Source organism: Eptesicus fuscus, chromosome 10 (assembly GCF_027574615.1).
Source record: "Eptesicus fuscus isolate TK198812 chromosome 10, DD_ASM_mEF_20220401, whole genome shotgun sequence".
In the NCBI taxonomy this organism is placed as follows: Eukaryota; Metazoa; Chordata; class Mammalia; order Chiroptera; family Vespertilionidae; genus Eptesicus; species Eptesicus fuscus.
The window spans coordinates 95,852,537-95,879,387 of record NC_072482.1 but is presented as its reverse complement, the minus strand read 5'-3'; the positions used below and the strand labels follow the sequence as shown (position 1 = coordinate 95,879,387).

The 26,851-nt window shown below is 49.3% G+C and overlaps 1 protein-coding gene across 2 annotated transcripts in view; it reads right to left on the bottom strand.

Moving 5' to 3' along the window:
- PACRG (parkin coregulated) overlaps positions 1-26,851 on the bottom strand; it is a 322,109-nt gene that overhangs the window by 140,414 nt on the left and 154,844 nt on the right. Inside the window, exons 3-4 of one of the 2 annotated variants that reach the window (XM_054722616.1) lie at positions 24,131-24,302; positions 12,537-12,686 (exon numbers count right to left, since the gene is read on the bottom strand). In XM_054722616.1, the coding sequence (XP_054578591.1) occupies positions 12,537-12,686; positions 24,131-24,302 (322 nt within the window). The remainder of the gene's footprint in view (positions 1-12,536; positions 12,687-24,130; positions 24,303-26,851) is intronic. The other variant, XM_054722617.1, reaches the window with a different exon arrangement.

Below are 26,851 nucleotides of genomic sequence, written 5' to 3'. Positions count from 1 at the left end.
GAATAGCTACCCTACTAACATAATTGGCAGAACAATTATCTGATATTTATATGAACGAAATACATAATTTAAACAAGTAATCAATTCCAAGAACAATTTTTTTTTTATCCTCATCCAAGGATATTTTTTCCCATTGATTTCTAGAGGGAATGGAAAGCAGACAGGAGGCGGGGAGAGAGACAAATATTGACGTGAGAGAGACACATCGATTGGTTGCCTCCGCATGTGCCCCTACTGAGGATGGGGAACCTGGCACCGAGGTACGTGCCCTTGATCAGGAATCAAACCCAAGACCCTTTGGTCCAGGGCCGACACTCTAACCACTGAGCAAATGGCCAGAGCTAAGAACACCATGTAAGAGAAGAGATTTGAAGAGATTTCTAACTTTCCATCTTTGGTTTGACAAAGATCACAAGATCATGTCACAAGATTGCATAGTAATAATCCCTGGCCTTGATAATAGAATTCTAAAAATATTTATCTTCCTGGCATAAAATGCTTTCAACAGCATCCCTTCTATCAAATACACCATTTTTCAATGAGCTAACATGGAACCACTTCCCCTGAACACAGCACATTATAGACTTAATGATACTAATGTCCACTTTTTAAACTTCCCAAACTTTAAGCACTTGTTTTCTGGTTGAGCATTTCTGGAGCCAAACAAATCAAGCCATTGTAGCTGCAAAAGGAATATCTAAGTGCTAATGATATTAATTGCATGGTTTCACAGTCAGTTTTACATTATACATGCCAAAGATTTTCAACCAAGAAATTAAACAGTAATTAGAACTTATCTTCCAATTACAATCTAAGGCAGTTAATTCTTCAGATGTGTTAGATTGCATTTCACAGGTTTTTATAATGAAAATTCATGCATAAGAAATCTTTCATTTATCAGGCACGCTTGGTATTTTATGCACTGGGCATAGCAATTATTTATTTAGTGAAACTTAGCTATATCAATACTAAAAATCATTTGTATGCTCAGTGATTATTACCTTGAAAAAAATTTTCTTGGAAATGGATTATGCTCGTTTTAAAAATATGGGGAACTAAGAGAAATTTTAATATAAAAGGTAGGCAGAACATTCTAAGAAAAAATAGGCTGATTTTCAGAAAGAGGCTTATGGAAGGACTTTTCCATGATGCAATAGCAAATGATAAAGATAAAGGCCACGTTTTAGACAACTTCGTAGATAGTGTAGGAACACTTGTTTTGAGAGTCATTATCAACATTAGGAGAACACTGCTCTCTGTGTAACCCCTGGAAGTTTGGAAGAATTGTTGGGGGAACTAGGTGATTTGTTAGGATATAAGCGTTGTGAACTATTCCACCTAGAACCATTTGTCTTCTGTTAAAGAACTAAGTTTGAAAACAGAAACATGTGCAAACTAAATTACCTACAAGTAAGTTTAGCCCTAACCGGTTTGGCTCAGTGGATAGAGCATCAGCCTGTAGACTGAAAGGTCCCAGGTTCGATTCCGGTCAAGGGCATGTACCTTGGTTGCGGGCACATCCCCAGTAAGAGGTGTGTAGGAGGCAGCTGATCGATGTTTCTAACTCTCTATCTCCCTCTTCCTCTCTGTAAAAAATCAATAAAAATATATTTAAAAAAGAAACTTGTTTCATATCTTATTATAATTTTTTTCAAATTAATCTAGACATGGATGTTATTATTTTAACTTTTCCTATCAAATAATTCTGAAATAAACATCAAACATGACTAGTCAATAGAAAAACAATCCAAATTCACCAAACAAGGAAAATTTATTGAATTGTGAATTTCAAAAAATTATTAGGTATCAGTTGCACATACAGTTGAGCGACTACTATGTGCTTAATCTGTCGTGTGGACTGAGTTGTACTTACTTTGTCTATTACAATAGAGTTAAACTGTTCTTACAAAATCTATTTTATTCTTCTTTCCTAATCTTACCTAATGAAAGAGAAACATGCAAATTAACCATCACTCCACTACGCCCACAGCCAATCAGAGTGATTATGCAAATTAACCCAACAAAGATGGAGGTTAATTTGCATATGCAGGCACAGAGCAGTGTGACGCCTGCTATGAGGGGAAGGGGGGCAGCAGACAGAGCTACAGGAGCGGTGCTCTGGAAAGAAGCTAGGACTTGCCTGCTCCCGGGTGGGCTGGGAGCAGGGACATGTCGGCTCCCAGGCAGCTGGGAGTGAAGACAGAGGAAGGAAGGCCTATTCTTGCATGAATATCGTGCAACGGGCCTCTAGTTTCATTATAATGCTACCATTATTTTGTTCTACTTTCATAAAGTGAGGGCTATCATTTAAAATTCATCGTTTTGAAATAACGAAATTAAGTTCAGTGAAGAGTGAAGCCCACTACTGGTTTTACAATGTTGCTTTGCTGACCACTGTTTTGTAGAGAACACCATAGAGTTGGAGAAATGCCTATTTTCCATCTATGAACGTATCCCCAATAATGTCTTCGTTTTTAAAAATGTGTGTGAATGTCCATGACCACGCAGCTCCGCGTCATCTAACCCAGCGACACGTCTGTGACAGGGGTTGGCTATAGAAGGTACCAAGTCCTCGGAAACGTAGCCTCTGGCCTGGCCCTTCTCCCTGTGCCATCTGGGTCCGCACCCAGGAAGCGGGCAGACACGCTGGCCCCGAGATCGTGAGCAGGAGGAGGAGAGATTCCAACGCTCTTAGGAATGAGAACAAGTACCTTTCTGAACCACACGAATTCAGATTTGGATCTTGACTGCCCTGAGGGACTTGGGCAGAGCACTGACGCCTTTTCGGTAGATGGGCCTGATGCTCCCCGTGGCAGGGGTGCGGGCTGGGCGAGGCGGCACAGTGTCATCCTCCAGAGGATGGGTGGTGCGCGGAGCTAACTCCTTTCACGATGGTTTATTGCCCGTTTTCAGGACAGCTGGCGCCTCCCTCTGCAGGCTCAATCTCAGTCCATTGCCTTAAGGCACATTGTTTATATGTTTACATTTCTTAAAAGGGATGTTGATGGCGTGTCATAGCTTAGCTGGCAACACGTGTGTCTTTCTCGGGGCTGCCTGAAATATAAAGTCTCTTTAACACTTGAATGCATCTCAGATTTGATGAGACACAGCCAGAAGCTTTCACACATACTTGTTTTGAAAGATACTCTAGGGAATAAGCGTCTACCGGGAAGACCTGGCCCCTGGGTGGTGATCCAGGCCAGCGCTTTTCTCGGTGGCTGTGGGCAGGGCTGCTGCTGGGGTGGAAACGTGTGGGTCTGATGCCTTCTGACAAGGACAGAGCGCTGCATTCGGGGTTATGACACTCTGTGCTCGGTGCTTTGGATCGGGTGAGCTCGCTGCTGGCTCTCTGTGTGCGGAGGTGTTCTCAAGCTGTTATTGATCCCCACCCCACAGTGGAAATTGATGCTGTGAAAACATTTTTGCTTCATGCTGCATATGATTTGTGGAGAAGATAGCCGCCGCCGCTCTGATCAGACGGCTTCTGATAATTGTGGAAGTGGATCAATGAAACTCCCATTTACTCGGGGACATTAGAAAAAGAGATCTGTTGATCAGAACTGCCTCCGAACCACTATTTCTGGCAAAGCAATTTGCACGCCCAGGGTACCTGGCGCCCGGGTTGGGACGTGGGACCTATTGATGTTAGGAGGCGTGGCGGTGGCTCATTTCTGTCACATGACCTTTGACAAGTCCTTGGATCAATTCTTAGCTACTTTATCTGTAAAGCGACTCTGACAATTCCCAAAGGAACCCTAGCCTGTCCTTGCTATTGCCAGATGGTAGGAATTTTAGGTGATGCTGATGGAATGACTTAGGAGTACAGCGCTGTGTAGGACAAGGAGCCAGAGTGTCGAACTCAGACCACCCCCGGCTCACAGGCTAATTCAGTTCTGCCGGGGCTGCAGCTCTTTTATCCCCACTGACCCTTTGAAAGACACGTTCAACGTCCTGATTTTACCCTCCGCTTGTATAGAAAACATCGGTTCCTTAGGTAACGTGGTTCAACTCTGACATGACAACAGAAACCTTCCCATCACACCCGTTCAAGGTATTTCATATTCTGAGCCTGAGTTTATCATGAGGGGAGGTGGGTTAAGCTATGCTACCTTTGCAAAGTGTTGAGGATTAATTTTGTGTCCTCTAGAACTCATACTTCCAGGTCCCAGTCTGCTGGGGCTGATGGGCACACCCTGAGCGACGGATGAAAGATTACTCTGACACATGTTTCTGTGAAAGAGAGGCTAAGGGACTGCTTGGCTGTAGGAACCAAACAGCCCCATTCACCTGCCTCCTTAGGCTTTTATTCTAACAACAGCCTGAACTAAAATTAATGACCGACAGTCCTCGGGTTATGTTGGACTCGACGTACTTCATCTCCCATTTATTTATTAAAAAGAAAAAGTTCCATCATTTCGACATATGTACATATGTGGTTTATGTTTTTTATTATTTATTTACTACAAGTAAAGGTCAGGAATTGTTATCTTTCTTTAAAATTTTTGTTACTGTTTCACTTCATTACTGCTGTGTATGTGCTCCATGTGAGTGACATAGGTGCTTATGTAGGTGGGCTCCGACTTACGGCGAAAATCGTGTTACATCTCACCATAGGAACAGATCTCCCATGTAACCGGAGGTCCTACTGTACTGGATACTATCAGCAGGGTAAGCACCCTTGAGAAGACACATGTGTCTGCAGAGTCCTTTCAGCAAGGACGTTTTGAAGTCTAAACATAAAGATTCCAGTAAACACCTGGGGGCTCAGACTTATTGGAAGAGTCAAGGCAGGGGCTGCCGCCTTTGGCAATGCGCCCCCCCCCCAGAAGCCCCCGACCTTTCGGAGATTCCTCCTTACAGACTTTCCAGCCAAGTCCCGTGCTTCCCCACACCAGGCATGGCCATTGGGCATCAACTTTTGGATGACTTCATCCAAGGACGCAGTGCTGAAGACGGTCCCCAAATTCCTGTCCTCCTGCTGTTCAATCAGACACTAGGCACTGCTGTGAAGGGACCTGGCAGTTAGAATTACGGTTACTAATCGGCTGACCTTGGAACAGGGAGATTATCCAAGATGACCTGGTGGGCCCGGTGTAGTCACAGGAGGCCTTAGAAGCAAAGGAGGAAGGGAGACCAGAGGCGGGGGAGAGAGGCCAGGGAGGCTTTGAAGACGAAGGGCCAGGAGCCAGGGCAGGGGGCGGCCTCCACCAGGTGAGAGGACCCTGTGACAACCTGGCACTGATGTCTGCCAACAACTGGGCGGGGCCTGGAAGCGCATCCCTCCCGGAACCTCTCTGAGGAGTGCAGGGTGGGGGGCACCTTGACTGCGGCCTTGTCAGACCTGCGCGCATTACCCCGCTGAGCCCACAGACTGTGAGACCACAGACACCCACAGTCTCAAGCAGCACATGGGTGTGGCTCATACAGCAGCCACAGGAAGCCAGTGCACCAGCCAGCCAGCCAGCCAGCAGGTAGCAACCGAGCTCAGACTGCCGGGAGCCGCTCCCGAGCTGGTGGTAAGCTGTGATTATGACCGAGTTCTGTTCGGATCAACTTCTTTTCCCCCTTAAATACGGTCCTTTAGGACGAGCTTTTGTGGTCCCATTTGTATTCACGTTGAGATGGCGACGGGCCAAAAACGGCTCTCCACTCAGGGACTCCCGATTTTGCGGACTCACTGAGGCTCCGCCTCTGCTTCCCCCAAACACCGACATTTCACCTTTAAGGTCTCTCTAGGCCTGAAGTTCTCTACCGCCACCGGAAGACGAGTGCTGTGACAGCAACACTTCTAAAAACAAGGAAGTGGTTGAGCCATAATAGCAGGTACTTGCCCGTAATTCTCCTATTTTAATCTTTGTTTTTGCCGAGGCCAGTTTGGGTCCTTATTGATAGACATCACGGCTTTTGAGAAGTTTGTAGTCCCTTTAACACCGTGGTCGGCAAACCGCGGCTCTCGAGCCACATGCGGCTCTTTGGCCCCTCGAGTGTGGCTCTTCCACAAAATACCACGTGCGGGCGCACACGGACAGTGCGATGGAAACTTCGTGGCCCATGCGCAGAAGTCGGTTTTCGGCCTGGGCGAGTCTGTTTTGAAGAAGTGGCGTTAGAACACTCAAGGGGCCAAAGAGCCGCATGTGGCTCACGAGCCGCGGTTTGCCGACCGCTGGTCTAACAGAATCACTGAGTACTGCCCGCATGTGTGCGTGTCACTGATCACGGGCATGGAGAGTGACCGCCCACGCGCTGCCGCGCCGCAGGGGCTGGAAGAGCGGGGAGACAGCGGCAGAGGGGGATGTGCGGAGCGGGGGGCAGAGACGGAGGGCGCGGGGCCTGCTGGCGCCCAGGAGTGGGAGAGCGGCAGGGACAGGTTCTCCCGGGAGGCCTTGCCCACACCTGGTCTGGCCCCGCGGCCCCCGCACTGGGAGACAACTTTCTGTGCTCAGGTCACGGCCCCCCCGGGCACCAACCACAGCCCAGACCGCACTCTGATGATGTGGCATCGCCCGGCAGCCATGTGTTCCTACACACAGACGACGAGGCTCCGGGCCGGGTGAGAGCGGCCACTGGCATCCCGCTCCTGCCCCGCCTGGGCCTCCAGGTGCGTTAGGGACACCAGCCCGCACGCCGCCCTGGGGGGCCGCTATGAGGACAGGACCGAAGCAACGACACGGGTCATGCAGACTGGGACCCAGGCCCCTCGCACAGAGGAAGCACCTGCTTCTGGGGGTCCGCCCTCTGCGGGGGGCACCTAGAGCCCAGCACGCACACGTGGCCCCGCGGGACTCCTGGCCTAAGAGGGCATCGTCAGTCCACAGAGCCCGGGGCAGACCCAGGCCCCCGGCGTCTGCGGCCCTGCTACCCCGTTAGGATTCCGGTTAGGACTCCCTTTCGCTTACACCGACGGGCTGTGTCCGCGCAGAGGAGGAGCTGGGAGACACGCGGTCATACAGTCACTCCATCCTCACTTTCAGGAAGTGCGGGTGGGCGGGCGGGAGTTCTAGCATGTTCCTCCACACGCCCCTGAATAAGATGCTTCCAAACCTAATAACCTAATGACTTCAAAGGAACTTTGAAGTAAATTTCTAAAATGTAAATCCATAGACTCAAAATTGTACAGAATTCTATGGGGAAAAAGGCTCAATTCCAAAATTAAATGGAAAGCTCTGTGAAATAGCCTGTACACAAGTCAATTACGAAACAGAACAGCTACAGATTTTTGGGTAAACCATCAGCTCTGCAAAGTCCATCAGCATTTTAAAGGACCGTGAGCACAGGTCCCGCAGAATCGGGAATATCTAGAAGGAATTAAATCCCGTCGACCAAGAGCACTTAGGTTCTCACACAAGTTCTTTTAAAGTAATTGTTTCTATTTTCTATTGAATTTCCGGGTTAAAGAACTGATACGAATATTATAAAATGTTGTAAATTTGGCGCATCCTCATTACCTCTTTGTTGTTTATAGAACCTTCATCCTAATAACCTCAAACTAAACAGCCCACTGTTCCCTCACGGTGAAATGGATAAACAAATGGCAGAATATTTCTACAGAGGAATACTGCACAGTGACAAAAAGGAATACACGACTGCTGATGCAACAGGGATGGCGCTCCTAGATATATTCTTTCACATCAATACAACACTTGTTTGCAGATTAAAATAAACACCTGTAGAGTTTTAAAACCCACGAGACTAGAATTCTCTATGTTTTCATGCGTCTGAATTGAAGTTTAAGAGTTAAACATCTCTACCATGGGCCTAGGTCCCAGCCCTACGCTAGGTAAGTCGCAGACTATTTGAGTCCCATACACAGGAACATGCCATGTCATGATTACCTATGCATATTCCATGACGTAAACACACTACTGTTAGAGTCGCTGATCCTCGGGGGGAGTGGGGTCTCTGAACTGTCCCAGGTGCCCCCTGCTTCAGGGAGGTCGGTGCAGTTACCAGCGCGAGGCCCGCCCGGAGAACAGGGTCACCACAGGGTCAGCGCCAGCCCCTGCCCGCGGAGCCCGCACGTCAGCTGGAAACGTTCGGGGCCATTCCTCGGCGCCCGCTTCTCAAATGCAATGCCTGCACCATCAACCCTGCAGCTCCGTCCCTGAAGGCTGTGCATTGAGCATCCTGTTGTTTAATTTTATGTGACTGTGAACAGCACTTGCAGGAGGACACGGGAGAGGAGAGATTGCTGTTCTGGGAGCTCTTTGCTCTTTCGCCCCAAAGCAGTCCCCGGGGAGGCGCCCATGTTAGACACTCCTGCCCCCCTTCACGGTTCGGAGGAAGGGATACAAGCCCGCTAGCTGAGACATGAGTGTGGGTCTTCCAACCGCACCCCGATCCGGGGAGCCCTGTGCTCACACGCAGCTCCCTTTTGTAACTGTGACACTCCCCCAACATCCGCACGGGTCCGAGTGCGGAGCTTATGGCAGGAAGGGGTGGATTTGAAACCCAGTGGCCCGTGAATGAATCCCATTTGGCCACCTACCTGGCCTTTGGCAACCAGTGGAGTGACGGGTCCGGTGAGACAGAGGGGGGTCACCGCTGGGGGACCAGAGGCCACGCCTCACTCACAGGCCCAGTCACCCAACAGCGGACACAACACACTCAGCCCCCTGCTCTGTCGCTACATAATCATTCAGACAGGATTGCCACATTTGTATATAATTCTATATAATAAAAGCCTAATTGCAAATTGACCAATCTGCCAATGACCAGTCGCTAATGACATGCACTGACCACCAGGGGGCAGACGCTCAATGCAGAAGCTGCCCCAGCCTGCAGGCCCCAGGGTGACCAAGGCGGGTGCCAGTGGGGGGCCCCCCCCCGATCGTCCCACTGGTCGCCCCGCAGAGGGAGGCGACCAGCGATGGTGGCGGGGGATGGATGGGGCCGGAGAGCGGGCAGTACCAGGCCAGCCAAGGAGGGTGTGAGCGAGGGGCCCCAATCTCCCCGCCAGTCACCCCACAGATTGGCCCTGATTGCCAGCCAGGCCTAGAGACCCTACCTGTGCACGAATTTTGTGCACCAGGCCTCTAATATCCCATAATAACAGATACACACAATACTGCAGATGTATATACAGCCGTGCGATAATCATGGCCGCCTCTTCTACTGCCCAGGTGCCGCCAGCCTCGTGTGAAGGGGCTCTGGGCACGTTACCTCGGATTGTCATGCTGACCGACAGGAAAGGCCTGTTCCCACCACTCTGTGTGATGAGAACATGCAAGTTCAGGGAAGCAACAGGACGGCCTGAGCGCATCTCTTCTGGCTGCGGATGCTGCTCTCGATCCCGCGTTACAGCTCCCCCCCCAGGCTCGTCTGCTGCGGTTCTTTTTAAACTGTGGCCTCATGAAACCTGGGCACATGTGGTCATAAACAGAACCGCACAGCCATTCCTCCTCCGGAACCGGGCGGAGACCAGGCGCTGGTTGTGCGTTTGCGCCCCCGGGGTCCTGCGGGTGGGGACAGCTGGCTGCAGGTCCCTGGAGACGCCTGCCTGCCCTCCCTGCCCCCCGGGTGACTGCCTGCACCCTGGCCAGGACCTGGCTGCTCAGCCCTCTGCTCATCTTAGAGAAAGTCCCCGACATTACCGAGGACAGGAAAGCACAGAGGCGCGGCAGTGGGATCGAGCTGACGCTGTGCTTCGAGGGACAGACAGAAGGACAGGCTGTGGCATCTGAGGAACATTCTCTCCTTCATCCTTTTTCTCTCTTCCTGTCACTTATACCCGGTCTCATTCTCGAAAAGGTTCTGTTGTGGGACTTGAAAGAAGTGTGTTTGAATCTGAATTTAACAAGATATTGATTTGCACGAGAGAGGAGTAGAGAGGCGAGGAAACAGAAATGTGTGAAATTGTCCTCACATACACTGAAATTGAAGATAAACGTTTCTTCCAATGCGACATGCTGGAAATATCTCATATAATTTTAACTGTAAATAAAGATATCTGTTACTGAACACATCTGCTTAAATAAAACAGGTATGTATGGTCCTGTGACTACGAGTAAAATATCCATCATCATAAAACAGGGTTTATTAAAATGCGATTAAAGCTAAGTGATCTTGACAGTGAAAACACTATTGTCACGGGAAGCCCTGTGAAAAGCTCCTGCCATTAGAGCCAGGCCTCTGGTCACACGGCCCGTGAAGAGCAGCGCTCAGCGTTACAGCTGCGATGCCCCCATGTTCTAACCCGGCCCCTGGAGACAGAGCCGGCTGCGCTGTCCTGGCAGGCTCCCAAGAGGAGGAGAAATGAAGCTGAAGCTACTATTGTTTTCCCCCTCCAATGTCAGAAAGATGTTCATCAGGAAACAGGTGAATGTACAATTCCTGGGTATTGCGTTCAGAAATGTCCCACAATGATTAGGCATGTTTGGGACCAATGAAAACTACGGTGTAAACTATGAATGCCCCACGCTGATAACATCCAGACAGGGATGCATTCCTCAAGCAATCACTGCCGTTGTCAAGCACGGGAGCATGTGCGAGGCAAGGGCCTGATCTGGGGTGTAATGACGAGGGTGGAGAGGCGGCTGTGTTTGTTGGCTCGTCTGAGCTCCAGGGACGTGACCGTCGTCCGTGGCAGCGGCACGGCCTCGTTTTTATATTTCCTTGAGGGGGAGGGAGATGCTAATTGTCCTCTGAGTATCACAGTGTTTCTTCTTTTTATGTAAGAAGATGCAAAAGGATGCGTAGATTTCAGTCCCAGATTCCCCAGTGCTGTGGCGGCGGAGGGACCTCCCGGCGGGGCGGGAAGGGGTCGGCTCGGCTTCTGTGAGGCCGGGACGGAAGGAATGTGTCTGGGTAGAGCTGCCGGCAGCTGGGACAGCGGGAGAACGGGAAGAGGATGTGAATCATAGGGTTCCGTGCGGCTATGGAGAACCACTTGGGAATGTTCGCTGCAACTGAGACTTTTGCGGGTGGCTGTGCCTGATTTTTCTAATTCTTTAATATCTCCACTCTGTCATCTCTAGCTCTCTCTCATCATTTCTATTTCTATCATCTCTGTCTCTATCATCTCTGTCTCTATCATCTTATCATCTCTATCTCTATCATCTCTATCTCTATCTCTATCATCTCTATCTCTATCATCTCTATCTCTATCTCTATCATTCTCTCTCTCTCTCTCTCTTGTTAATTAGAATCTATAATGGATGTCCTTAGGGTTTCGTTTATGAACCATAATTAAACAGTATGCACATGTGGACTCATTCCATAACTCCCTGGATATCTGATGCCACCATTCAGAGAAATATAGTTCTGAATCAGGAATGCTGACGAGTATTTTCCCTCCAGTCAAAATGCTGCGACTAAGACTTGCAGTTGAGGCCTGAGACACAGCTACCGACACCCAGCTCTTCCTCTCCTGGGAGAGGAGCCGGGCCCTCTGAACGCCCCCGCTGGCCTAGCATGTCAGGGTTCCGGAGTGGCGATCCCGCACCCACCTCGGACATTCTGAACCTCCCGCAGCCCCAGGGAGGCCCTTCCTGCCACCGTGTTTGGTAGGAAACAGGTCACAGTGCTGCTGTTGAAGGCAGCTGAGCGCGCTCTGAGGACGCCCCGGTTTCCTGAACAGGCCGCCTGACGAAGCCGACTTTGAAGAGAACTTTAGGAATAACACAAACACGCTGCCTCCAAAGACGGAATAACACAACACAACCGCTCTCAGCTTAGTGTTGGGTTTCTGTTTGTCAGTGAGAGGATCGCGTGGAGACAGTCTGACGCGGTCCCCATCACATCACCGGCTTCTTCCCATGGACAGCGGCTGTCACTGCAGCGCTGATGGGCACTGTGCTGTGAAGTGTGCAACTTCAAGGTCAGCGACGTGAAAGGGAATTACATTCGCGCAGGGTCAAGAGGCAAAAAGGACGCTCACACGCTCCGTGGGCCGACGTGAGCCCACTCCTGCCGAGAGGCCACCGGCCTGCCGATGCCTTTGCCGGTCCAAGCAGAGCCCCCAGCGCCTTGGTGCTTGCCAGAGCTTCCCCAACGATAATTTAAAAAAACAAATGTAGCAGCACATATATATTTTAAACAGTACTCACCATCACGCCGTAGCTATAAATAATCTATTGTTCTACTTATTTTAGAAATGGAAGACATCTATTAAAGCTCTCCAAACCACCCGAGCCAGAATTTAATAATATTGCTTTAAAAATTCATCTTAAATCAATAAAAACTGCAGTTTTAACAGGAAGCATCTAAAGGCAGGATTACTATCCAGAGAAAGGACACGCTCAAAACCTACTAATGTATTCCGAAAACTATTAAAAACACTTTACGACTTAATTATTGGAAGATCACAGAACTGCTCCGGTGCCTTTGTACTGCCTGAGCGAGCTGCGCGTGCGAGGACTAAGAAATGAAACTGCTAATTTGCCGGTTGCCCTGGGGAGTGAGGGGAGAGGAGGGGCACCGTTTAGATCTGCAAAGGATGTTGCTGTCGATGCTACATCCTGACACGTCGCTAGTGAACCCTACCTCCCACCACTCCCCTCCTTTCAGACTGAGGACATCCGACTCCCGGGGTCACTCACGGTTCATGTTCTTAAAGATGTTCATGATGGGGAGGATCTGACGGTAGTAGGGCACCAGGGCCTCGCCCACCATGTCCGCCGACACCACCAGGTGCTGCAGGACCTTGAGCGTGACACAGATGACCTGCCGGTTCCGGAGGTTCAGGGCATCTGCACGGGAGGGAAGGGACAGGCCAAAATAAGAAGCATGAATTCCACAACCACAAGGCGAATCGACCGGCAGACCATTTAACTAAACCGGACTCTGCTGGGGGTCACCAGTGGGACGAGCCTCGTCATTACAGCTTTGAGCGACGCGCTGCGGCCTTAGCGCCTTAACCAGGAACTTGCTGGTGTGTTATCTGTTCTCCAGCCGGTAGCGATTCCTGAGCATCCCTGCAAAGCGGCTCATCGTCTCCCGCGGAAGAGGCGGTGATGGACAGGTAGCACGAGACAGAGAAGGCCAGTTAGTGTCGCGGGAGTGAAAGGATCCCGGAAGGTTGACAACAGGTACATTTCCGGTTAACAAGCCACACTGCTCTTCAAACCATGAGACAAGCATTGGTCTGGGAAGGGGGCCTGGTCTCTGTGTGAGTGGAAGCCACAGGCTGGCTACAAACACCAAGAACGTTCTTGGTAGAGGTGAACGCAGCTGACAATGTTTTACACTCTCAGGAACGCAGGGAAGGAAAACAAAACTTCCAATGTTTAGAACTTTGAAAGGAATCGCCCGTAAACCACTACGAGAGACCGGAGAACTACAAGCTGGCTAGAAAGAACACCTCCGAGAGCACAGACCAGGTGCCCGTGCAGAAGGACAGGGGACGGGGTCCCTGCTCTCACACGGGCAGGGTCTGGAAGGTGCCACTTGCTCCTTCCAGCGAGGAGGTCAGAGGCTGGGACCAGGGCACTGGTCACTGGCTGCGTGAACGTGGCCGACAGCCCCACACTTCCTCGGTCCTAGTCGATCGTGGGAACCTGTTACTGACACTCTAAGATGACTACCAGTTCGAAGGGTTATGTAGAAGAGCTCTGGAGCGCATGTACTATTGAAGATCAAAGGTGTGACTCATACCCTGTGAGGCCCCCGACTATTCCAACGTGAAGTCAAAGACTCTTATTAGTAAGATGTTCTACCTTCTAAAAAAAAGAAAGGTCAACCATGACCTTAAAGCACGTGCCCTTTGTGGAGGGGCAAAAGGAACCAGGCTTTCAGAAGGGACGATGCTGCACTCGATGAACCTGGGAGGCGTCCTGACATCATTCTTGAACTCTGGGCCGCATTTCCAACAGCCTGGATCTTGACAGCCTCCCAAATTCAGTTTGTTCCGAAGGTGAGTTCCTGCCATAAGCTTTCTCCTGGTCCTCGGGCTCCCTGTTGAGTAAGGAGACAGCCAGCTTCCCAGCCGACCAGGGCCAGATGCTGTTTCTGACCCCTCGCATCCCTCATGTGGGAGGTCCTCTTGTCCTGTCTTTGCAGTGTCTCTTGAATGCATGTCCTCCTCCCCATCCTCACCTCCGCTCCTCTGGTTTCATCCCCACGTCCACTCCTCCGCTCTCCTGGTCCAGACCCCCATTACTCGCGTCTCTCCATCCTCACTCTGCTCCTTACGCACTGGTTCTCTGTTCTCTCTTTCACGCTTCTGGTCCGGGGTCTCCCTCCTCACCACCTCCCTCGGTTCTGGCCCTTGAACTCCCCACTGGAGCACAGTCATGGCATCTAACAGACCTCCCTCTGTTCTTTCTCTGCTCTCCGAACCTGTCTTTTCACACAGCTGCTGAATTCCCCTTCCTAGAGCATTTCTGATGATCTCACCACCCGCTCAAAGCATTGAGAGTCCCCCCAACCCCATTTCCTCCAGAATAAAGTACAAACGAGCCAGTCACACAGGGGACACTGAGGGTAACGTTGAACCAAACTGAATTCTCAGCTAAGAATCCAAGACTATAAGGAATCGTTTAGTGGTTTCACAGCTATTTCCTCTGGAAGCACAAGCAAGTGTTTAAAAATAAGCGGTTACATTCCTCCCAGCAACAAAGTGGGACTGGGGCCTGAAAACACCTCAGGGCAGCCCCACCGCACCTGGTGCGTCCGGACCACACTCTTCCTTGGTTTGAAGAAACACAAACATGATGACTGGAGATGAACGAATCCCACAGAGCGATGGGATTCCGTTTCATGATGGCTCATCACTACAGCATTTAGACACATTGCAGGCCAAACCCTACATTCTGAAAAACACTAAAAAATAAGAATGCTGTAAGTTAGCCTGAACGCGATAGTAATGAGATAGTTAAGAGCAGAGTGTCAGGAAACCCTGGGACAGTGGGGAGGAGAGGGCATGTGGAGTGTCTCATAGGCAGGAGTGAGGCCCTTTTTCTGGTCTTATCTCCTCTGAAAGTTGATTCGTCTTTTCCGGAAGTCAGGTGTGACCGAGCCTTGCCTACTGATGCCGCTCAGTTTAGCGGAAGAGAACAGAAGCCCGTGGGAACGCTGTTCTGAAGATTATGGGCAGCGAACATGCTTTCAGAACGTCTCCCAGTGCGTCCCGACACGCTTTCGGCGTGGGGCAGATCTGTGGCGGCTCACACACTAGCGGCTAACGTGCATCGAGCACCTCTGTGTGGCAGGAACTAAACTGAGCACTTTCCATGTATTAGTTAACTTAACCCTCATTCGGCAAATGTTTATGGAGGATGTATTATGTGCCAGTCAGTGTTCTAGGAACTGGAGACAGAGACCTGAATAGGACAGATGTGTACTCACGCCCCTGGGGCATATGTTAGTGTGGAAGAAGATACTGAACACACACACAAGTAGGATAAGGACTCATCAGAAGGGTGAGGCATTTAAACAGCAACTCAGAAGGGGCATTCAGGCCAGGCTAGAAGTGGGGAAGGCTCCCAGACTCAGCAACAGGCCCAAGAGGTGAGCAGATGTTACCTGTGTGAAGAGCATCGCAGGAGAGGGAGCAGCATGCTAGAGACTGCCCCCTCCTGGACAAAGGCGTTCTTTTACCGCAAGTCCTGCTCCTGCTCCTATGGATCAAGTTCTCCTTAGTGATGGGCGACCAAAGCCCCAGGCAGCACAGAAACAGCCTCCTGCGTGCTTTTATCGCCGTGTGTACATGTTTCTGGGATCGTTTAGAAGTGGCAGGGAGACGTATGCACATGTGGGCCGATGTGTAAGAGGAAGGTGAGGGCGAGTACTTTCTCCCAGGCTGAGAGAGCCTGTCTTGCTTTATCAACCAAACAGATCATATGCTTAAGGTCCTGGCATCTGCCTTCTCTCTGTACTCCCCCCTCTCCCCTAAAGCCCCTCCTAAACAGGACTCAGAGCCACATCTAGCTGGATGTTGTATAAACTGTTTAGTGAAGACGAGGCATTGAAACGGAACTACACAAGTGCGTTTTTATATACTGTATATTCAAAAAATGTGTAATGGAGTGTGTATAGTTCTCATTCCAATTTGTGGGTTTTGTTTTTTTCAAGAAAGCCTTTCTGTTGACACTGAAGAATCACGAGTAGGAGAACCTGTCGAAGGAACGAGAAGAGAGGGCTGTCTGGGCGTGGGGAGAGCCCCTCGGGTGACTGTAGGAAAGCTTTTGGCAGCCCTAGTGGCTCCTGAGCACAGCTACCACAGGCTTCTTCTGTTAGGGTGTGCACGCCACAGCTCAAAACAGGCCAAAGCAAGCCCACCGACCACCATGGTTGGCCACTTTCCATATAGGATACACGGATGAAGGAGCAATCTTTTTATCCAGATGAGTAATAATAACATCAAACTTTTGTTGATTCGCTTTATGCCTCTATGTATATGTAATTGATTACTTGGTGATCAGTTAACTATCTCTCTCATGATGGGTAGTAGATCTACTAGGAAATAATTATTTCCTTTTATTGTGACCCCCATTAGATTAAGATGGTTGCGATCAATGTTATAGGACTAACAATGGTTGACAAGTAAAATGCCTCAACTGTTACCCTTCCTGGCACCTAGAGGGGAACCCTACATCCTCCTCCAGGACCAGGGTGTGCCCCATGCAAGCCCTTCACCTCCTCCGGAGGGCGCTTTTCCAGGGCCCATTTCCCCGCCAGTGCCTCTAGTTTTCTCCCTCATTCTTCAGACGTTCCATTGAGTTGTAAGTCTTTTTGTTCTTAATATCCCAGTAGAAATGAGTAAAAAAGAGGTTGATTTTTATTTTTTTTGAAACAAAGTTCTTTTCTTTTGAAAAAGTGTGTTAACAGGTATAAAGAGAATACGATTCCCCAGCTTGAAAGAGAAGAAATGTGTTTATTCTCGAATCGATGGCCCTGAAAGCTACTGTCAAGACTTCAGTGAGGACTTTGAACTCAAGATTTAAGGTTTTTGAAAAGGGTCTGACATGGGAAGCCCACTGACATTATAGATCAGCCAGCGGAACCTTTCTATTCAGGAAATCGGATTTCCATTGCACTGCTTACCTTACCGCCTTTGAGAAGAATCAACATGGGACAGTCTTCAGATATATAGAAATTGGTGAAGAATAAGGACAAAATAAAGTCAAAGTGTTAAACCATTCACCTTAGATGGTTATAAGCTACATGTATGAGTTCCTCAAGCATAAATTCTCTGACTGCTATATTGTGTGCAAAAGGAGAACATTTTCTGCTAATTAGATAGGGTTCACTACTGTGGAATCAGGAAAAATGGAGACAGCTCTCCTTCTTTTAATACTGGAAACAACAAACAAAATGCAAAAGCAAACAAATTCTAAAGACATTGTTGACGGGTGCCATAAATGTTAATATCCTTGTTATAAAAATAGCTTCACAAACCAATAAAAGACTGAATCTTCTCATTTGAAAATAGGCAAAGAATAGGACTAGATAATGCACAAGATAATAAATACAAATGAACAATTACTATTCTCGAATGTTCAACGTCAGTGATAATTAAAAGATAATTTTGAATATCATATTAACGAAACAGTTTTGAAAAGCTAGTAAGTGAGTCTGGGAACAGGCCTGGGAAAGAGGCCCCTTGTAGCTCGCACATTGAAGACCGCCCGACCTTCCCACGCTATGCCTGTAACCCCTGACCCAGCACCTTCACTTCGGCGCACTCAGGCTAAGGACGTGTGCAGCTGTGAGAAAGATGTAGAGGAAAGGAGGTTATAAGTATTTCTGTTTATAATTACAAACAATCTAAATGTTTCAAAACAATTGCTTATTTAAATAAAATCTAGTATAGCCATATAAAGGAAAATTATGAAGTTACTAAAGTCATCTGATAGAAAAATATTTTAATAATAGGAAAATGTTTATAAGATGCAAGTGAGTAAAGAAGTAGGTGATAAAGCATACTTTCACTATCATCTCATTTTATAGGATACAGTTTAAACAGAAAATACTGGACATTTATATAGTCAGATGCTAACAGGAGAGACTCTCTTTTCCATAGGCATACATAGACATAGGATTTCATTCCACTAAAACACAGTTTTGCACTGCTTATTACAAAATTGTGAATATACTTTGCATATTTCCCTAGAAGTATTCTTCTTCATGATGCTGACTTCATGTGTGTTTAATGTAGCAGAATTCAAATGTCTTTCCTTATTCTTTCTCAATGTTTTCTTGATTATTATTAACCATCTATATTTTGAGACAAACTTTAAGACTTTAAATTTGGTCAGGTTAAAAATATGCTTGGTGCTTTGTTAAAATTTCTAATAAATGTAGAGAATGGTTTCAGGGGAAATGATCCTCTTTACTTCTGACTAAATATTTCCATTAGAAGTAAATATCGCTTCAATTTTTCTTATTTTTAATTAGGCTTTATAGTGTTTTTCATGTAGATTTTGCATAGTTTTGTGATATCTACTCAAAGGAATTTTAGATTTTGTTACTATTTGTGTAAGATCATTTTGTCCCAATATGCTCTCTAAAAATTATTGACAATAAATACATAAAAGCAAATGATTTTTGTATATTTATAACTGTGAACTTACTTAATTCCCTCACTGGTTCTAATTGTTTTTGAGCAAATTCAGTTGGCTTCTATCCTACATAATAAAAGGCTAATATGCAAAACAACTGAACTGCGGAACAACCCGTCACTATGACATGCACTGACCACCAGGGGCAGACGCTCAATGCAGGAGCTGCCCCCTGGTGGTCAGTGCGCTCCCACAGGGGGAGAGCTGCTCAGCCAGAAGCCAGGCTCACAGCTGGCGAGCGCAGCGGTGGTGCAGGAGCCTCTCCCACCTCCACGGCAGCGCTAAGGATGTCCAACTGCCAGCTTAGGCCCGCTCCTCACCGTCAGGCGGACATCCCCTGAGGGCTCCCTAACTGCAAGAGGGTGCAGGCTGGGCTGAGGGACCCCCCCCCCCCTGAGTTCACGAATTTCGTGCACAGGGCCTCTAGTAAGTAATATAAAAAAAATTGCTAAATTGATCTTTGCTTTCTAATATTTCTTTTTGGTCACATGACAGGGGCCACATTTCCTAAAAGAAAACATAGTGTTGTCATGCTGAGGGTGGGCATTTTTTTTTTCCAATCATTCTTATTTATTCTTCTCAAATAATTTATTTTTATTTTATTGAGTAAACTTTTCTATCATCCAAAACAGAAATTCTATATCCGTTAAGCAAAAACTCTCCATTTCCCTCTCCCCCACCCCCCACAGCCTAGTAACCTCTACCCCACTTCCTATCTCTATGAATTGCCTACTATAGATGTCTTAAAGTATATTAAGTATGATTTTTTCTGAAGTTCAAATATTTAATTAATATTTGAGATTATGGGCCCAACAGCATATTAGTTGAATTACATTTTGCTAATTCAAAATTAGTGCCTTTAGAGGCACTAACCATATAATTTATTAAATTACAGAATAAAATAAACCAAAATATGTTTTCAGACCAAATTTAGGTTTTAAAACCATAGAAATTTTTCTCCTTTCAGAACAGAACTCAACTGCTGTGCACAGTTAATTTGGGGACAATTGAAACATCACAGATTGAGCTCAGCTCTTACAGACGTGGAGTGAGCCTCTGACAGCGGTTACGATGTTTTCTTTAATTCATTTCCCAGCAGGGTCACATCAAAAAGCATCCCTTTCTCTCTCCTCCCTTTCTTCTTTACAGACAAGAACACAGTCTGACTTTAGGACCACAGAACACAATGTAGTATTTCGTAAGAGTGTTTGGGCCTTCTTTACATGACTGACTTAGTTTTAAGGATGAAAGGACTCTGTTATCTAAATGGTCTCAACAATCCGGACCCAACACGGCCGACTGAGAACTCACACAGAGGACCCCAGAGAACAGTGCAACCCACACGCCCCTTTCCCGCCTCGCTGCAGCCACGTGGGGTCTGGTGGCTCCTCGTGCACATTGAACACGGTAACAGGAACCGGGAGGAAGCTTAGCAATACCCTGCCCCGCCCCTCGCAGCTGGCTCAGTTCAGCTGGAAGGATGACAGAGGGCGTGACGGAGTGACGACCGCAGGAGGCAGCCAGCCTTGGCGCCATCTCAGAGGACAACCAACAACGCTGCTCCTGACACTGGCTGTGCGTCCCTCCCGGGAAGAGGGTGCCTACACTCGCCACAGCCTTCCCCCAGGAGGAGTCAACTACGAAGGTTACAATATACACCGGCTCTCACAAAGCAAGAACGCTGAGAGCTCCACTACAAAATAGAAAAACGGGCAAATTTATCAATTTCCCAGAAGGAGAGGCCCTTTTCTCCCCGAGAGAGAGCTGGAGCAACTACACAGCCCGAGCTTGAGTCGCTGTGTGATCAGTTCTGGGATTGATCAAGCACGGGATCGAGAGCTCCCAGGAACACAGCGGTGATTGCAGGGGCCCGAGCGTGCTCCCTGCAATGAGCCAGCCAGCTCAGCTCACACGGCTACGCGTTTACTCAGAAGGGAGTTCACAAACCGCTGGGTCAGCACGCCTTCTTTTGCAGGCGGAAAGCTCGACGCTTCCTTTTGTGATGTGTGACCCATCGGATCCAAGCACAGGCGCCATGGTCTGATGTCCACCTGCCGAGTCCCTGGAGGGATACGTAGCGGCCTGTCCTTGACCGGGCCCACGTCCCATCTCGATCTTTACTGCCACGTGGATGCAAGTTACAGAACACAAATCTATCCAATCTATGATGACCCGAAGTTAGGAAGTCTGTAGCGATATGACCATGAGGGAGCACCAAAGAGGTAAAAACAAGTGGCTGTTACAGCCATCGTGATGGGCACTGTGCTAACTGCCTACAGGTTAAGATGTGCTAATCCTTGCGTCATGTTTGGGTAGCTGCTTTATAACCCCCTGAGAGAAGAAAGAACTGGTGTTGGTAAACGGCAAGCTGGGCTCTGGTTTGATGAGCCCATGGCCTGTGCTCAGAGTGGCCAGACCCCACTTCCTCCCAGCATCCTTCCCACCAAGCCCTGGGGGGCGCCGGGGCCGGGCTCGGACCGAGGCAGGAGACACATGCAGATCTGCAGACTCGCGCAGCCCTTGAGCGAGCGGACTAGACACCTGTTGAGTCCTGAGCTCACGTAGCCTGTCCTTAAGGAGCGAGTCGTTGTGAGGGAGCTGGGTGTGCGGGCACCTTCTGACAAGCCAGGGACACCTGTGGTAGTGCTTTTCCCCGGGCTGGGGCTCAGCCCTCACCAGGAAGGACGGAGACTCCCAGGATGAGGTCTCAGCGGGTGTGACTACAAGCTGCTGCCATAGTCAAGACGGAGATGACGATGGTGGGGACGGTGGTGATGAGGATACAGGGTAAACAGCAGTGACAGTGATAACATTTATCACACACCATGTGCTCCGTCTGCTGAGGGCCTGAAAGAGATGAGCTCATTAACCACCGACATAGCACACAGGATGGATACGCTATTGTCCCAACTTTACAAATGGAGACGGGGAGCCTCGGTGTGGTTAACTGGTCAGACAGCTGGCCTGGCAGGGGTGGGATTCTGACCAGGCGGTCTGAGTTTGGGCCTTGCTCCTGAGCATGGCGCAGCGCTGGAAGAGCCAGAGCAGTTGTTTACTTGAGAACAGGAAAGGGACAGTCAGTACGTGGTGAGTTCAGTTGGAAAACGCAATCTTCCGCTCCGTCTCCCTTTTACTCGATTATTCCTTTCTAGTTTGAACGGCCACCATCTTGGTTCTGGATCACTCTGACTCCTTTTCCCTATCCACACGGGCATCCAACCCCCCTCACAGGTCCAGACGGAATCTCCCCTCTGGCTGACCAGGAAACTGTTCCAATGCTTCTGAGGCCATCTGACCTCCGCCTCGGGCTGCTACGCTCTTGCACCTACTGGCACATTCTTCTGCGCAGGAACTCACGTGGAGTGACACCAGTTTTAGAGCATGACTTTCTTGAAAGGGAACTGAAAGTGGGGAGGTAGTGGACAGATGACGAGTGAGAGAAATGGAGAGAGAGGGAAGGAGAGAGAAAGCAACCTCCGGCTACCGGCCTCTCACAGCCCCACCGGCCATCACTGCCCACACGCAGCCCAGCGCCTCGCTGACGAAGAGCTGCTTACGCCCGACCTGGGCATTTCCCCACGGCCTCGCCTCATGATCACAGCAACTCTCTGAAGTACCTACTCGTCGCCTTGCTTTGGGGCTGAGAACTCAAGGAGATGGACTTAACTTGCACAGAAAGGCGGGCCCAGGGCCTTTGCAAGGGCCACCCCAGTTCCCAAAGAGCACAGAGAACGATGGGCTCCAGCCCCAGGTACCGAACGTCCGGAAGCCACTGCCCTCAATGGCGACGGTCTCATCGGGGAACCTGGATGGGTCAGTATGGGCGAAGTTGGCTGCAGCGATAGACTGGCCCTTCAACCGCAGCGGTTTCCCAGGAGAATACTTTCTCTCAGGGTGGAGATCCGATCAGGCCAACGGGGCGAGGAGGAGGAGGTGGGGGGCTGTGCACGGGCCCCAAGTGCTTGACTTGAAGAGAGCACACGTAGCGCCCATTCCCAGCTCATCAGCCCAGTGAGTCCCGTGGGTCCCAGGCACGCACCGCGGCAGCGCGGGGAGCAGAGGAGCTGCCGTGGGGTAGCGCCTCCGCGGGGGATGCCTGTGCCGGGGAAGCTAACGCCTGCCCGCTCCGCGCCCGCTCTGACGCAGCTACATCATCTGGGCTAAGCGGTCAGCACGCTCCATTCCCCTGGACACAGGCCAGAGCTCGGCAGAAGCTCCCCCCCCGCCCCCCCAGAGCAACACTCTGACCACCTCCGGGAATCCTGGGACAGAGTCTGGGAACGCCGCTCTTTCCCGCCGGGGATGAGTAGGCGTGCGGGCCGCGGATCGACGCGGAGCCCCCTGAGGCCCAGCTTTCAGGCGGCCTTGCAGAAACCAGAGCCGCAGTGGCCCCAGGCCTGCGGGGAGGCCGTCTCTGGAGCGCTGGGCACGTGACTTACTAAGCAAACAGCTCTTCGTGACAATCGGAACCCGTTTTCTTTCTGCATTCTGTAACCAAAATGATCCCGAGGAGCATTTTCAGAACAAATGGGACAATTCCTTCTTGAATTAAAAAGCATTGCCATTTTTACAGTTATTATCACTTTTCAAAGAATTTACCTGGAAATTTCCAAGATCTATAAATAAAATTATTAGACCACAAATAAAGGGTGGCACAGTTCAATTGCACTTGCTCCTTTCTAGTTAAATAGAATTCTCAGGAGAATTTTGGGAACAGGATATGGGTTCTGACACGTCACCCTTACGTGGCGTGTTTTTCCTGCGGGTGTTCTTTCACTGGAAGGTTCTGCTCTTGAACATGTTGTTGCTCAGGTTGCCTCAGCCGTGTCTGCACGTTCGTCCTTCACAGCCGGTGACCCCGCTCACTGGAGCGGCCCTAAGGGGGCCACCGCCTTACGTGCGGCGGTTTGCAGGCCAGGGTCCCTCTGTAACCCCTGGCGGCCGCCGCCGCGCCTCCTCGCAGACCAGCTCCCAGAGGAGTGCTGCTGCTCACGGAGAGCCACAGGCGGGCGTGCAGGCGAGCAAACCCTGGTGCCCTCTCACCACGTTAGTAAATGCTGACACACTTGAAAACAAAGCGCATCCTACAAATTAAGTCAACACGATGGGAGGCAGTTCCCAACGCTGAGAGAAATAAGTTGTCAGAGAAATGACATCAGCGTCACTTCTGTCACCTTGCAGGTGGTAAGTCAGGTCATGGGTAGATACTCTAGGGAGAACACAGCTGGAACAGAGCTCCTACATGTGAACTATAGTGCATCTATACAAATTCCAGCGAACAGTGGCATGCGGCCACAGCGGTGTAACAGCGCGTCACTGGCTCATGGCGATGCGGGATGGAGGGCGGAGGGCAGCGGGAAAAGAGGCTCCTCCTGACCCACGTGGCTGGGAACAGACAGCGGCGCAGGCTCGCCGGCCGAGCCGTTCCCAAGCTCAGTCCTGTTTCCCGCGGCGAGTCATTACTCTCCCAGTATGGGTGGACCCACTAGGACACCGGGGCGGTGTGGCCCCAGGCGCCAATTTATGAAAATCCCCCCGAACCGGGCTTAGCCTCCGTCGGTGGTCTCGTTGCGTCATCAGCGAGTGGTCCTAAGGCGGCCGGGAGGCCGCGGAGGCCGTGGCCGCCCACTTACTTTTGATGGGGATGATGAGCTGCGGGATGACGGGGAGGATCTTGCTCCCGCCGTGCTCCAGCATGTCGTGGATCCCCTGCCGCGCGAAGAACTCGTAGGGAAAGGTCATCTCGCAGAGCCCGTCGAAAAACAGGGGCAGGTAGTGGTGGTAGTCCAGCTTCTCGATCTCCACCTGCGGGACGGAGGACAAGGCGCGTGAGCACAGCGCCCCCCGCAGGGCAGCCGGCCAGGGCCCCCGCTCAGGGCGAGCCGGCTCTGCGGCCTCCGGGGACCGACCTCCAGGTGCCGTGGGTCAACATCACAGGCCTGTCCATCTTAGCAGGGTAGAGTCATAAATAATCTAGCCTGGAAGCATTTTAGTACTTGTCCAGGTTTGTTTGTTGTTTTTGGTTAGTTTTTCCTCTTTTAATCATTTTGCACAAATGCTATGTTGAAAAGAATATAAGAATCTCATAGTATGTATGCTGAAAAGATAGGTATAAAAATAAATCCAAAAAGAGAAGAAAAGTAGAAAAGAGATGAGCATCTGGATTTCTAACAAGAATCTAACAGGTGGGGAGTGCAGTGTGCAGGACATATTCTCGTGACCACGAGAGTGAAGGTAAAGCGTGACCCCGTGGCTGTCCCTGGAGCCTCAGTGACAGGATGCCGGTGTCATCAACAAGAAATGAGAGACCCGCAGTGGGCCGGACCGGAACAGGCCACTTGCACCTCAAAGTCAAAATACCAGCAATCTCTCTTCAGCTTCTTCTAGAACAGACGCATCCCTTACTCACCCCATGCCTCCATGGCCTCCTGTCCTGACCTTTGCAACAGTACCAGCCCCGACAGGAAATGGACAATGAAGTTACAGTCACGGAGCTGAGGAAAGCGATGGTGTGTTGGGATATGTTCACATGTAGGAGCTCTGTTCTAGCCGTGTCCTCCATAGAGTATCTACCCATGACCTGACTTACCACCTGCAAGGTGACAGAAGTGACGCTGATATCATGGAGGGAAGAAGCCCGCAGACTCAGACTGCGGATCCAACCCACTCCCAAGCAAAAGATGCCGCATTCCTAGGAACCGGCGCAATGTCTCATTTCAGATCCTTAGAAATGTCCCCAGTGTCCAATTATCACCTTATAATTAGCGAGGAGCCCATCAGCACCATGGAGAAGGCCTCTTTACATTATCAGGTGGTTATACCCCCAGCTCCCTCTCAGCTGGAAGGTTCTGGAGTCTCTAGTTATGTGTCTGCCTGCTCCTGGGTTTGAGTAACCGGTAGCCACTCCACGCTGCTCCTGAGTGTCTACTGTGAGTCTCAGTTAATCAGATGTTCTCCAGTCCCCAAGCGGGAGGACTGTCTCCAGCCTGCTCATGACCTTGACCCTCCCCACCAACCGAGGAAGCAAGCAGTCCTGACCCAAGGTTCACCTGGCCCCTGGAAGTGGGGCGTGGAAAATGAACCCCACGTGGAGTATGTACAGACATCAATTTTATTCTACATTCCTGTACACTCATGACATTAGCTTTATTCAGAGTAAAAATATATGGAAAATATGCCCAATACCCGTTTTCTCAAGGATATTTGAAAATGTTATAGAATATTATTTTGTACAATTAAAAAAAAATACATTGCTACATCATTCAGCTCCCAATATATATAACAAGGTTATCTTTAATTTTACCTTCATAATAAAAGTGTCCTGGGTACTATATTGCTATTTGTGTTTTTTATATGTTTTACTAATTCTCTTTCTTTTTGCTTATGTTGGCATTTTATATGTCTTTCATAAATAGCAAATCATTGACTTTATAATTTAACTAGAGGCCCAGTGCACAAAATTCGTGCATGGGATGGTGAGGGGAGGGGGGCGGGGGGAAGTCCCTCAGCCTGGCCTGCACCCTCTCACAATCCAGGACTGCTGGCTTCTAACCACCTGCCTGCCTGCCTGATTGCCCTAACTGCTCGCCTGCCTGCCTGATCACCTCTAACCGCCTCTGCCTCATCCCCTGCCACCATGGTTTCATCCAGAAGGACATCCAGAAGGTCATTTGGCTGTCCGGTCTAATTAGCATATTATGCTTTTATTATTATAGATGTGTTCTAAGGCTTTTTAAATACATTGTCATACACATTTATGTCTATAACTAGTTTCACGTCTGTCATCTTATTTTTTCATCTCTGGTTGTTGTTTTTCATTTAATTTTTACTGTCTATTTTGAGTTTTGAATGTTTTATTTACACTTTTTGGAATTATTTCAAAGATAAGGCAGCCTGTTTAAATATTTTATTGCAACTATCTCACAGCTTTCTCAAACACTTTAAAAACATATTTGTCTTGCTTTGAGAAGCAAGTTAAAAGTCTCCTAGTAAGATGGTTGACATGTCAAATTTTCCTTGGAATTCTGTTAATTTCTTTTTCCTTGTGTGGTTTGAGGCAACAGTACTAACCACGTTAATAACAGCAACAATAAAAATGCCCATGTTTGTCAACCAGACACTGCTGTAAATACTTGTGTGTATTCATTTATTTAATCCTCACGAGGGGTAAGAGGTAGGTAGTACACTGTCCCAATTTTCAACATGAGGACGCTGAGCCCACAGAGGGCTAGTCACTTGCCTGCGGCCTGCAGCCGGTCCGTCCGGAGGCTGGCTTCCCAGGCCGGCTTCACCCCTGGGACTGCCTCCCAGGCGATGTTGTTAGGCACATGGAGGCTCAGTACTATTATAATCGT